We start from the raw sequence: 12704 nt of genomic DNA, 5'->3' as shown, positions 1-12704 counted from the left end.
GTCTAACGTAATTACCGTATTTGCATGCACAAGGCCCGTGGTCTCTCGGCTCGTGGCACGGCGTGGGGACCCAGCCGGCCGTCACGGGCAGGAACTCATCACACTGGGCAGGCGGTTCGGGTAACCGTTCGGCAAACTCCCCGCTTTCTCGGTGGGCGGCTCTGCTGCCTTTGCGGAGGGGGCTCATGCGTGGCTGTCTTAACGTTGGCAGGTGCGGGTGCGTCCGCGGCCCAGGCGGCCAGGTCTACGGATGTGGCCGCCGTGGTGGTACCCATCCTGTTCCTGATACTGCTGAGCCTGGCGGTGGGGTTTGCTGTCCTGTACACGAAGCACCGGAGGCTGCGGAGCAGCTTTACCGCTTTCGCCAACAGCCACTACAGCTCCAGGCTGGGCTCGGCCATCTTCTCCTCCGGGGACGACCTGGGTAAGTGGGGCGGGTGCCCTGGCTCTTCCTCCCTGCGCGGACCCCCTCCAAGCCGGTGGCCTGAGTAGGAAGTACCAAAGGGTCGATCGATAGGCCCTGGGCTTTCGATACCCCCGAGGTGTCAGCAGGTTTTCAGGAATTCCCAACCCCTCTCCATCCTTCCTGGACCCGGAGGTCTGGCATCCTTGAAGAGCCCGGTCAAGATCAGGCGTCACGCCTTCCCAACTGACTTCTGTCCAGAGAAGCCTTTTCCATCTGGCTGTGCCCCTTTCCGATCGCTAGGGGCACCTCCCCAGTCATTCTGCTTTTTACGTACCCATAACGTGGTATGGAAAAAAAGAAAGAAATACCTCTTTTAAAACGTCTACGTGCTCATTATAATTACGAAATACTGTAGAGCTAGTGGACCGCTTGATATAATAAGTTAGGTGTGTTTTGGGGTCGTCCCTGAGCGCAGACATGTGGACTGTGACTTTACATACCTAGTTTTTTCCCTGTAAACCAGCTATAATATTTTTTTGTTTATAAAGGTATTTGTATATTCCCCGATCACTGATCATTTGATATTAGCTTTGCTCCCTCCTCTTCTCAGTTTCCTGTTTGCTTAGTACAAGTATTTGGTCTGCTTTGCGTGAATGGGGCGGGTTCCTTGCTTCCGTTACTGGGGGCAAAAGAAGTTAATGGTACCACACGGTGATCACTGAAGGTGGATCGTGACTTGGTTGTACAGGATTGTACCGGGGGCCACGAGGGGACATCCTTTAGTCTGGGAAGCTGCCCTCAGATAGCTTCAACCCCTCTGAGGTCCTTTGCCTCAGAGCAGTGTGGGTTCAGAGGAGAAAACAGATAAAGAAGCTCACAGTGTTGTTGCAGGGTGTGGATAACTCCAATTAGGGAACCTAAGTCACCCGTTGGACTTTTGGATAGGTCATAAGGTTCTCCTTCCTTAATGATTTCCTTTCTTTCTTTGGTTAAGTTCAAGCTACCACTAAAATAAGCTTGGTCACCCATGGACGGGGAGAAGGTGACCCAAGAGCGTCAAGGGTCAGCTGAGCTCGGTTTCGGCTTAGACCCCTGTGCCTAGAGGGCCGTGGTACCAATCTTCCAGGCTGGGGCTCGCGACGGTGTTGGGGGAGGCTGGGGCGGAGAGGTGGGTGTCGGGGTTGGGTGCAAGTGCTCTGGAACTTACCAAGGACCGACTGTTTTGCCTTTAGGGGAAGATGACGAAGATGCTCCTATGATAACTGGATTTTCAGACGACGTCCCCATGGTGATAGCCTGAAAGAGCTTTTCCTCACTAGAAACCAAATGGTGTAAATATTTTATTTGATAAAGATAGTTGATGGTTTATTTTAAAAAGATGCACTTTGAGTTGCAATATGTTATTTTTATATGGGCCAAAAACAAAAGACAAAAACAAAAAACAAAAACAAAAAAAAAGGAAAGAAAGGAATGAGTACACTTTGTAGTCATCAACTGTGAACTTCCAACCAGGTTGATTTTAGTAACCAAATTGCTTTAATTTCATATTAATGTAGTCTTACAGGGCTGTGCTTGCTGGGCATGCTTTTAAGTCTGTGAGATCATTTTGATTCAATAAACTGGCCGTTCTTTTTATTTTTCTAAGACACAGAAATGTATTTAATAGAAAAACTTCAAGAGAGGGTGACGGGTGGGATCCCTCCCTCCTCCTTGAAGGTGTGCTCAAACTTTAAATTTCGTTCAGATTCAGTTTACATGAAAGTGTGTGTGTGATAGGGGAAGGTTCTTTCCTGTTACTTTGTTAATTTATTGGGACTCTGTATAAGGCAAGGCTTTAGCGGTCATCTGACACCAACACTGCCCGTCAGGAACCCCTCGCCTTGTAGGGTCGAGGGGTGGGGAGCCACAGTAGTTTTGTCGCCACTCCGGAAGCAATCCATTTTTAGTCACTCGTGTGTCACCTGATGGTATTTGGCAGGAGAGCGCATTGAGTCATTGCTCCGTTTCAGTCAAACAGACAGCAGTTTCTTCTCTGACGCCAAGGGAGTCTTACTATATGCGCCTTTCACAGCTACAAAAACGATAACCCTGCTTTATTACACCCCGGTGTCATGGCCCTTGCAAAAAAAAAAAAAAATCACCCGGGTTGTGGGAGAATCCTAGGTCTGTGCCATGATAGATACACTGGCAGACATAGTACCTGCTTTGTCCTTTTTGGCTTTTTTGTTTTTACTCACCACTGAAGAATCTCGAATGTAAAATTTTGTATTTGTGTTGAGGTGGCCACTTACTGTCTTTAAAAATCTACACTGATATATGCAGTCATTTTGAATTGGGTCAGTGCCTTCTCTCTCTCTCTCTCTCTCTCTCTCTCTCTCTCTCTCTCTCTTTTTTTTGTTTCCTTCCACCTGCTTCCCCCATACCCCTGCCCAGTTTCAAGAGTCCTGTTCGCTCTTAACAGAGATACAGGAGATCGACAAATCCGAGACCATTCTATCCAGTTTGCAGGTGGAACAAAACTAGAGTTTATTCTCTCTGTAGAACAAGCTGAGCTTTTTTTTTTTTTTTTTTTTCTTCTTCTGCCTTTAAATGCCACCCTAGTATTCAGTTCATGGCCACTTGATAGGTACGTGGAATCCATTGTGGACTGATGGCCGCCCTTTAGACCTAGCGTCGTAGGCACCAATGTCCGGCGTTGTTGTGACTCCTACCGTACGGACCTCACTGCAGAACCTCTCAGCCGAGAAGCAGTGAGCTCTGGGGATAGTCCAAAGTCATGTTTCTGAATGTGTGTCCTTTACGTGCGAGCTTTGTAAAAACCCCATCTCCTCTGGGATGCTTTACATCACCTTCTCACAAGTATTTGCTTTCTTTTAACCAAAAGTATCGTTCTTGGGTGATAATATAGTTTCGCTCTAGCTAGTGATCGTCTGGAAAACAAAGAGCCAATTCCATTTTTTTCGTTCTAAAAGTTTTAATTTATACATGTATATATTTTCAGGGAGGAGTGTCTTAAACTATAGACATGTAGCATGTTGCGTGGGTAAGGCTCCCTTTTATTTTAACACGTGGTGGTCATGACGAGCCTCCTTCCACATTTTCTCCCTTCTTTCTCTCTCCTTTGTTACTTTTTCAAAGAATGGAAGTTCTTTGGTTTTATCTCGTGTTGTCTTGGGGTTTTGTTCGGATCTCCAAGGCCTACCCCCCACCCCCACCCCTTTAAGTGAAGCTCTTTTAGTAGCTAAAAGATGAACAGTCTGGTGGGAGGCAAGTCATTTAATTGAACCCCTAGAAAGTATGTTTTCTTCTCTTTTTCGGCCAACTTTTGGTGGCATTTGTGAAAGCTGATATAAAAGGCTCTGAGGCTTTATTTCCAGTTATTCTGTAGGCAGGCCTTTGTTTACAGGGCCTGTGTCTCCAGTTGGCAACTTGAGATATACCTGAGCTTCCAATTCTTGTCTCCAGCGCCTCCCAGTGCTTAGTGCACAGTACTGTATAGACTGGCCATCACCCCTCTCCTCGGAAAACGCCACTGTGCTGTTTGAGAAAAAGCAGCCTTTTAGGGCTAGAGTATTTTATATACACAGAAGAGCTAAGTTTCTGAAGACTAAGCTAGGTAGATACAGCTATGTGCAAATTGTATATTTTTATGAACTTTTGAAGCACCCACTCTTCCTTCCCTCCGCGTAGCTTTGTGGGGTTGTGGTGTCTATACGCTGTCTGCAGGAGTCCAGAGGTTGGAGTGACCATAGGAAATGAGAACGCAAACTATGTGCAGCCTTTGAACGTGACCAGATCATTGTCTTCACTGTGACCAGTTGGAGCCCCTGGTTGTTTGTGAAGAAGGGGCTTTGTACCTCGTTGGAGATGCCACCTCAAAAGTTCACACCGTACAGGAAAAGAGTTCTCTTCTCTCCCAGTGCGCACGTTAGGATGTCAGCAGCCCGCATGCCCGTGGACCACGACAGACCACGAACGGACCGCTAAAATTTGGCAGGCAGGGGCACTGTGTACAGAGTTTTCTCCGGAAGCTGACTTTGCCCCTATGGGTATCGAATGCCCCTCGAGCCTGAGGAGACACGGGTCCATGCGGATGACATGACAAAGAGTAGAATTCTGCAGAGGAGTCTGGGGAGAAGCCACGTCTATGCAGGCATTTCCAGACAGGTGAGAAGTTCCAGTAACTCCTGGCTGCCCCGGCATACCGGGTACATGGTTATGATGCTGGGAAACTGGTGGAAACTTGGGACTTTGGGGACAGAGGTTCCTGGGGTTCCATCTCTGCTAGTATCTCTGGGGATATTTGGGTGGAACAGGTGTGGGACACAGAGCTACATGCTCTCTCCTGCCCATCATCCTGGCCTACTAGATTAAGCTACGCTTCAGCCTGTTAAGGAACGTAACCCTTCTCAGATAGCGGCCATTCTGGGGGAACTGGGGAGGGCGATGGTGTGGTGAGGCTCTTGTAGATAACCACCCACCTCCCCTGGGAGAATCTTACCTTCAAGCATCCACCTGGCGGTCACTCCATCTTATGATAGTCCCGGTACTTCCTTAAGGGCAGAAACCTCATCTTGGTAGGTTTGGGTGGTCACTTTCCTACTAAGGGGATCATGGTGAATCTCCGAGAAGATTTTTCTCTTCCTTCGGCAGAGTTGGGAGACCCCTCACTCAAGGGGTCCGGGAGATAAATCAACCGAATACCATCTCCATATTGATTTTCCGAATTGACCCTCAAATCCTGTGCAGAATCTTCACTTTGTTGAGATTGTATCTTGACATTCCTAGCATGTTATTTTTCTTAACTGGAGTGTGTGCTGCGTTTCAGGTACAATTTTTGTGTAATAAAAGCCAGTGCATTAAGTTCATATAGACTACTTTCTATGCAAGACTGAGATATGGAATAGATAGCAAGAGGTACGCGCAGTCGGGTACATGGACAATGAGCACGTTCTCGGAATGGGAACCACCATTGAACGTGGGTTGAGGGAGGATAGGTTGTGCGTATGTTTCTGCCCACCGATTTTGAGCAGCTGTGTTAGGAATTAAATCCTCAGAGCCAAGTAACCCAAGAATGGTATTTGTCTCATGTACAATAACGCAAATGGAATAAGTATGAATGCTGAGGGAACATTATTCTCAGATATTCCATGTCATCTCTCATCTAAAGACTCTTGTTACAAATTATTAGAAACTTTACGCAAAATCGAAAGCATTGGAAGCAAAATAAAGGCCTACTCTGCTCTCATTTAAAGTGAAACAGCGTATACTTGTTTCTCTCCAAGGTGACATTAGGCATTTATGATTTCGATTGCCTTGATGCGTTTCCAAATCACCAATTTATGCTGAAGATTTTACTATATTGTTGCACAGTTTTACGATAATTTTTTGTCTCAATGTCAACTTTTTTCACTGAATAAAAATTTAACTGGGTGAAGGAGACACCTATATGAGAACCCACTGTCTACGCGTGTCTTGAGTTCTTTTGAGCGCAATAAAGATGGTCTGTACAGTGTCCGGACGCCCTTTTGATTTGCCTGGTTTGGAAGGATGTGTATGGGATAGACGAGAGAACACGAAGGCCTGGGATAATCTTGTTATGACCACGGTGGTCTCGTGTGGTGGATCCTTGAAGAACACGACGCCTTAGTGTTGGCCGAGGAGCGGGGAGACGTCAAGGCAGCTGTTCTCGCAGTAAATAGAATTACTCAGGGGCAGTGACTTCCTTAAAGCTGTCACTACATTTGCTGAGACACCATTGGCTAAGAAGGCAGTTTTCAAGTCTTATGAGAAGAAAGCACAGCAGTGTGATGTGCTGTGTTGTCAAAGAGCACTTTGAGGAGGTTCCCGTGGGCAGTGGGGTGGTGCGAAGGATGCTGCCAGCCCCTCTGATGGGTAAATGAATGGCAGGTGGGCCCATCAGTCAGGCCTGGAGAACATGGAACGGGAGAGAAGGGGAGGCAGGTGTTTCTAACCCAACAGATCTGCTGGTTTGTCGCTTTTGTTTAAACATTGAGCCAAAAGAGAACCCCGAAGGACTGTCCTTCTGTTGTGTAGAAGAGGAAATGGAGGCTCGGAGAGGCTAAGCACCTGGCTTCGGGAAACCAGAGCATGAATGGCGGAACCAGCCTCCAGTGCCAAGAATTTCTGACCCCACACGCTGCCTCCCCACCCCCCACCCCACCCCCGTTACCGTTCAGCGTCAGAACACAGTCTAACACGTCACACCCAGAGGAATCCCAACGGTGAATTTACCTGGTTGTGACCTAGCCCTTGGGTCTCCAGGTTTAGATGATTTGTCAACACGTTAGTGAGTTCGTCTCTTGTGAGCAGGTGCACTTTAACCAAGCTCCTGAGACTGATCTGCGACAAAATAATGCCCCTTGAGTAGCTCATCACGGGAAGCAGTCCTGTTACTTAGAATGTTAGCGTGGCCAGTGCATTCTCCCCCTTCCAGGGCCCTCTGCCCAGGAAGCCAGACACAACTAGGAGGTTGCTTAGTAACATGGACTCAGAAGAAAGGAAATGGGAGGGACCCAGGTGAGAATAGGGGTTGCCCAATAAATATTGAATGAACGAACAAATGATTGGCGTGCCAATACAAGAATAACGTACCCCATATGAACTTAGTATTTGAAACCTTTGGGTTGCAACTCTGTCCGTTTCCGAGGAAAGTCTTGCCAGTGGGGTCTTGATCCTTGACGTCCCTTCGCCAAAGGTTCCCTCCACCAGGGCTTGGGCACCGCCCATATCTGCCACTGACTCCTCTTTTTTTGGGTTTTGTGGGTGAAGCAAGCTCCCCGCCCCCCACCCCTTCACTAAAACATTATATAGCTGATGTTAATGAACCCTGACTGGGTTACAATAAAATCATCGTGGCCTGACAGCCATTGCACCTGTAAGATTGTTCTGCCTATTATATGTTGGTTTTAAAGTTTAACTCTGGGAGGGCGTTGTTTTGGAGTCTGGGGGACCACCTCAGGGTAGCCCCCGAATTCTGACTTCATCTGTCAGCTATGTCTCGTTCCCCAGTTGACAGCAAATTAAAAATGGAAAGGCACTGCTAAAGGCAGATAGCCTGACTCTAAAAGAAAAACTAAGAAAGAACCTTACAGTTAGACTACCCAAAAACCTCTACAAAGGAACTCTCGACGACAACTCGAGGCCATTTACCAAAAAGCCCGATAGACCCCATAGGGCCAGTCCTATACATTAAGTAGCTCACTGGATTAGCATTATAACAGGGCCCTTCTACTGAACCCCTATGCTTTGCCCCTCACTGCTAAACTCTAGAAACAGCTTTTTGCCATTTTAAAAGTGATCCTGTGATTTAGATACGAATCTGTGTTTTAAAAGGTGAGTTACATTAGTCTCAGGGGAAGTAACCGAGATCTCACGTGTGGTAAGTGGAAACAGTCAAGATTTGAATCTGGATTTATTCCATTCTTAAATTTATTTTCTTATTCACGTGCTACTTTGCCCTTTTGGTTTCAGTATTAGAGGTCTAGAATAGTAATACTATGTGGTTAGGGAATTTAAGGGCACAGATAATACAATTTTAAAGGATTTCCCCCAGGAAGATTACGGATGACATTTGGAGACATGGCGAGATAGACTTCAGTTTCTTCGCAAAATCATATATGTGAAACGCAATATTCCCTAAGATGCTAGATCCGTGAAACCTTTTCTTTAAGAAAAGAAAAATTGGAAAATGTTTTTGTAAAGAATCCAGCGCTGAGAACCACAGAGAATTCTTTTTCCTTTGTGACAACCCAGTTCGATTTTATCAAAATCCCGTGCATCTTGGGGAAGGAATGTTTAACGTACGTCTTATTCACTGTCATTTAGGTACACGGTGGGGCACACCATTGCAACATGTTCCAGTGGGGTGATAATTGGGCTAGCACGAGACCATTATGGTCCCAGCAAAAACAGGTAACTGCCATTCTTTTCATTCAGCCCTAACTGGCTTTGATTCCGGTGCCCCATTAATTTTTTTTTTTTTTTAAAGATTCTGTGTAGGGTAATTGGAGCCTGCAATAATTTACAGAAGAACAATGATGTTAACGCTTTTAAAAATGCTAATGGTACCATTGTTAGAGCTGCAACCTTATTTAATGCCAAAATGACAACTGGTAATGTTTGGGAATATTTGTATGAAAACAATGACATTTCATACTTAAAACTTGGCATCAGCAAACTTTGAGGGAGAAAAAAAAAAAAACAACAAAAAAGGCTTGGATTTAAATGTAAATCAGCTTTTGAGGAAACCTGCCCCTTGGTTGGAGACCAGTCAGGAAAGCCCTCGGCATCGACGGAATGAAGATCTCATAATTAAAATTTCGTTTTCAGCCTCTCACTAGCAGAGGCCGAACCTGTTATTGCCCTGGGATTGATGAAGCCTCAGACGGAGCTGGACTGTCTGGGTGTGTGTGCATGTGGGTTTTATGGAATTCTTCATAGGCGGTAGGTGAACCATGCAGGAGCATCACGCTCTTGACTTCGCATGCACACCTCATTCCGAACCCCCAATAGCTTGATTGCTCCCAAGAGTCAGCACTACCGTTGAACGAAATTGTATCCCAACGTATGCACGTTGCAGTGATTCCAGTGGATGTGCTTAAGACCCTGAATACGCTGCCCCCAAAGGTGGTTCCAAATACACTGTAGCCACGATGGGACTTGACGATGAATGTTAGTAGCAAAGCCAAATTGCGCTCCGGTGGGAATTGTTCTGGGGGTTTCTTATACGTTAACTCATTTAAACCTCACACCGATCGTTTAAGGAGGATATTATTATTCTTATGTTCCAGATAAGGAGACTGATGCCCAGAAAGATAAAGAAAGTTGCCCAAGTTCACACCAGCTAGTAAGGGGCAGAGCTGGGATTTGAACCCAAGTAGCCCGGCTCCAGAGTCTGTGTTATTAGTTATTTCACACAGCCACTCCCAAGTGTCCCTTCTGATAGCCCAGTTTGGATATGTCTACATTCGGATTTATTTTAAGCAGCTAGTTTACCTTTTTAAATAACACTCTATTGGGGATTATACTTTTTAATGGTTTTTTATTTTTTTTTATTTTTTAATGTTTTGGTTTTTTTTTTAATTTTTTTTAATGTTATTTTTGAGACAGAGAGAGACAGAGCATGAACAGGGGAGGGTCAGAGAGAGGGAGACACAGAATCTGAAACAGGCTCCAGGCTCTGAGCCGTCAGCCCAGAGCCTGACGCGGGGCTCGAACTCACGGACCGCGAGATCGTGACCTGAGCCGAAGTCGGCCGCCCAACCGACTGAGCCACCCAGGCGCCCCTTTAATGTTTATTTTTGAGAGAGAGAGAGTGCAAGAGGGGGAGGGGCAGGGAGAGGGGGAGACACAGAATCCCAAGCAAGCTCCAGGCTCTGAGCTGTCAGCACAGAGCCTGGCATGGGGCTTGAACTCTCGGACCACGAGATCATGACCTGAGCTGAAGTCAGATGCTTAACTGACTGAGCCACCCAGGCGCCCCTGTCCCTGCAACCAGTTTTGATAGAGACTTACTCCGAAGAAATGTGGAACCGGTGAATTGTCACTTCATTATCTCTGGCTCACTAAGGGTTCCCCGTTCACCGTTTAGTTTCCAAACATGGGAGAAACAGCCATCGATGCCTCCCACCAAAGGAAATAGCATGAACCGACATAGGAGAGCATAAGACAGATGCATAGCAGAAGATGGTTTGCAAACATGGTTGTCACACTAAGCATGTTTGGTACAGAATAATCTGGCTAGCCAAGAGGGATGTGTCTGGATTCTAAGAGAGAGAAGGGAATGGTCTGAAGATGGCTAGAGCCTAGGTGGTTTGCCTATGTCTGCGTGACCCGCGTAGGGAAGGAAAAGAGGGAATTGGGAACCGTGCTGGAGGGATTTAGTGTCGGAGGGTGAACTTTTTCTCCACTTCAACTGGAAAAGGAATGTGTTAAATGGCAAGACAGTTACGTGTTAAATTGCAGCGTGTAGATAATGGCAGAGCTAGACGGTAAAAAAAAAAAAAAAATGTGGCGTGAGTCCCCTATTGGAATCCCTTACAAATATCTACCCTCTCCAGGCTAGAGAGGTCTCAAGCAGGAGGAAGACAGAGAATTCTGAGGATTGGGACAGTTCCTGAAGAAATTAAAGATTAATGTCAGGTCTCAAGCTCCCGGCTGGCAAGATGCAAACCTTCCTGGTCAGTGAGGCACCTACTTGGCTCCTGGATCCTAGAGCAGCGTTCATTCAGGAAGTCCTTGTTGAGCCCGTCCTCCGTCTGAGGTCCTGTATTGGCCATTGGAAGAACAGTGTAGAATATAGCAGATAGGATTCTTGCCCTCTGGCACAACGTAGGATGGAGCCCCTGCGTGGCGAGGCCGTCCTGAGTCTTGTGTAGATGATCTCAATGATTTCATACAAGAGGACACTGAGGCGGAGAATGTGATGTGACTTGCCTCAGAGTTGGGTTTATCAGCTGGCTAATCAGCCTTAGTCTAAAAGTCTGAAGTCAAGCCTGTTCTTGTGCATCTCATGACGACACTGGGGGAGGCAGGAGGCTCCAGTTTGATTCTGAGCCTAAGCCAGGGGCTCCAATTCAGCTTCTAAGAGAGACTCTACCGGGGGTAGGAGAGTGTGTCATGGGAGGCTTACCTAGGTTGTATTAATTATGTGATGCATTGTTTCCTCGTGGCTATTGCTTTTTACATGTAGACTTCCTTAAATGGAAGGGACTGTGAATGAAAAAGGATGCCAGGACCCAGATACTGTTCTGTAACTTAACACTGTGCTTTTTATTCTTTTATACTCAAAAAATGAAGGCCGGGGCGCCTGGGGGGCTCAGTTAATCGTCTTGACTTCGGCTCAGGTCATGATCTCACAGTTTGTGGGTTTGAACCCCACGTCGGGCTCTGCGCTGACAGCTCGGAGCCTGGAGCCTGCTTCGGATTCTGTCTCCCCTCTCTCTGCCCCTCTCCCGCTTGCCCTCTGTCTCTCTCTCTCTCAAAAATAAATAAACTTTCAAAAAAAATTTTTTTTAAATGAAGGCTGATTGTAATAATGTCAGCAAAACATATGAAAAGTAGGCAATCTTTGTATTTACAAAACCCAGAGACTAAAATTTTGAATAGCCCACCTTTTAAAATTTTCCCAGGGCTTCTCAACTCCCTTCCTTTAGCAGAGATAATGGAGTGCAGATACATCTATCCTAACCACTTCATCCCGAAATCTACAATTCATACTAACTGATACTGAACATTAGCCTCTAAAACATAAACGAACAAGGTGCCCTTTCCTCTTTGGTCTGAACCCCATGGTGGGATTTCTTCCCCTCACCTCACCTTTTAGCCCTGGAAACATTGGTGAAATCAGCCACATCCTAACACCCAGGGGGCCTGTTGTGAATGTAGCATCATTCCCCCGCAGGACCCCCGGGAGGGTCACGATGGACTCCTTCCCTGAATGTTTGTCAACTTTGGAGACAGGGGACCCAGCAGGATAGAGGGTGAGAAATATATCCCTGGGTCCAGGCTAGCCTCTTGCCATGTGCCATTCTTAATTTACAGAGCAGATCTTCTCTGCTAATCTCCAGGTAGGGAGGGCTATGTGAGGAAATGACACATACACGTGGCCTCAGGCATGAGATGGCTTATTGCTAAGATAAATCACATTACAGGATTCATTAGACAATGAATTTTCTGTTTGCAGAGATCCTTGGCCATTGGAACCCTTTGAAAGGAAATCCATTTTGCCGTCTGAACTTGGTAAAAAGTCCCATAACTTCTATCTGGGATGGCAAGATTAAGTTCTCTAAAATTAAAGGCCATATCGTCTACTTCTTTTCTGTTACCCACATTTACCACACTGCTCTGATTATCTTGGAAAAGCTTGCTCGGTGGACAGATGGATGAGTGGATAATATCTCCCATTTGCCGAGGACTAATTGTATGCCAGACTCCACCATTTCATTTAATCTTAAAACGCCTTGAAGTGAAGAGACTCTCCTCTCATTTTACACAGAAGAAAATAAAGCCCATTTTTAGCAGAGGTCTGTTTGACCCTGAGAGTCTTAACCCCCCACTACACTGGTTTTTGGATGGTCCCAAGTGTGGAATCAACAGTGGGGTTTTTTAGCACTTCCCGTATTCAGAGCCCCAGTGGTCCCAGAGGGGAGGGAAACAGGAAGGAGAAGACAGCTACGCAAGTTGATATTCCTTAGAGCTACTGCGCACGTTAGAGTGTGGACGTATCTCCACGATGTGGCAAACTTTCTGAATAAGGGCCAGACGGAAGCCATCT

At 46.3% G+C, this 12704-nt stretch overlaps 1 protein-coding gene across 3 annotated transcripts in view; it reads left to right on the top strand.

Annotated features, from left to right (window-relative positions):
* SORL1 (sortilin related receptor 1) overlaps positions 1–5921 on the top strand; it is a 171382-nt gene extending 165461 nt beyond the window's left edge. The window contains exons 47-49 of one of the 3 annotated variants that reach the window (XM_027036764.2): positions 212–424; positions 1639–1737; positions 4133–5921. In XM_027036764.2, coding sequence (XP_026892565.1) covers positions 212–424; positions 1639–1706 — 281 coding nt within the window. In that variant the 3' untranslated portion in view covers positions 1707–1737; positions 4133–5921. Of the gene's footprint in view, positions 1–211; positions 425–1638 lie in introns of all 3 variants that reach the window. The other 2 variants (XM_027036763.2, XM_027036762.2) reach the window with 2 other exon arrangements.
* Positions 5922–12704: the final 6783 nt, after the last annotated feature.

This window comes from Acinonyx jubatus, chromosome D1 (assembly GCF_027475565.1).
Source record: "Acinonyx jubatus isolate Ajub_Pintada_27869175 chromosome D1, VMU_Ajub_asm_v1.0, whole genome shotgun sequence".
NCBI classification, from domain to species: Eukaryota; Metazoa; Chordata; class Mammalia; order Carnivora; family Felidae; genus Acinonyx; species Acinonyx jubatus.
This window is presented reverse-complemented; position numbering and strand designations above follow the sequence as displayed.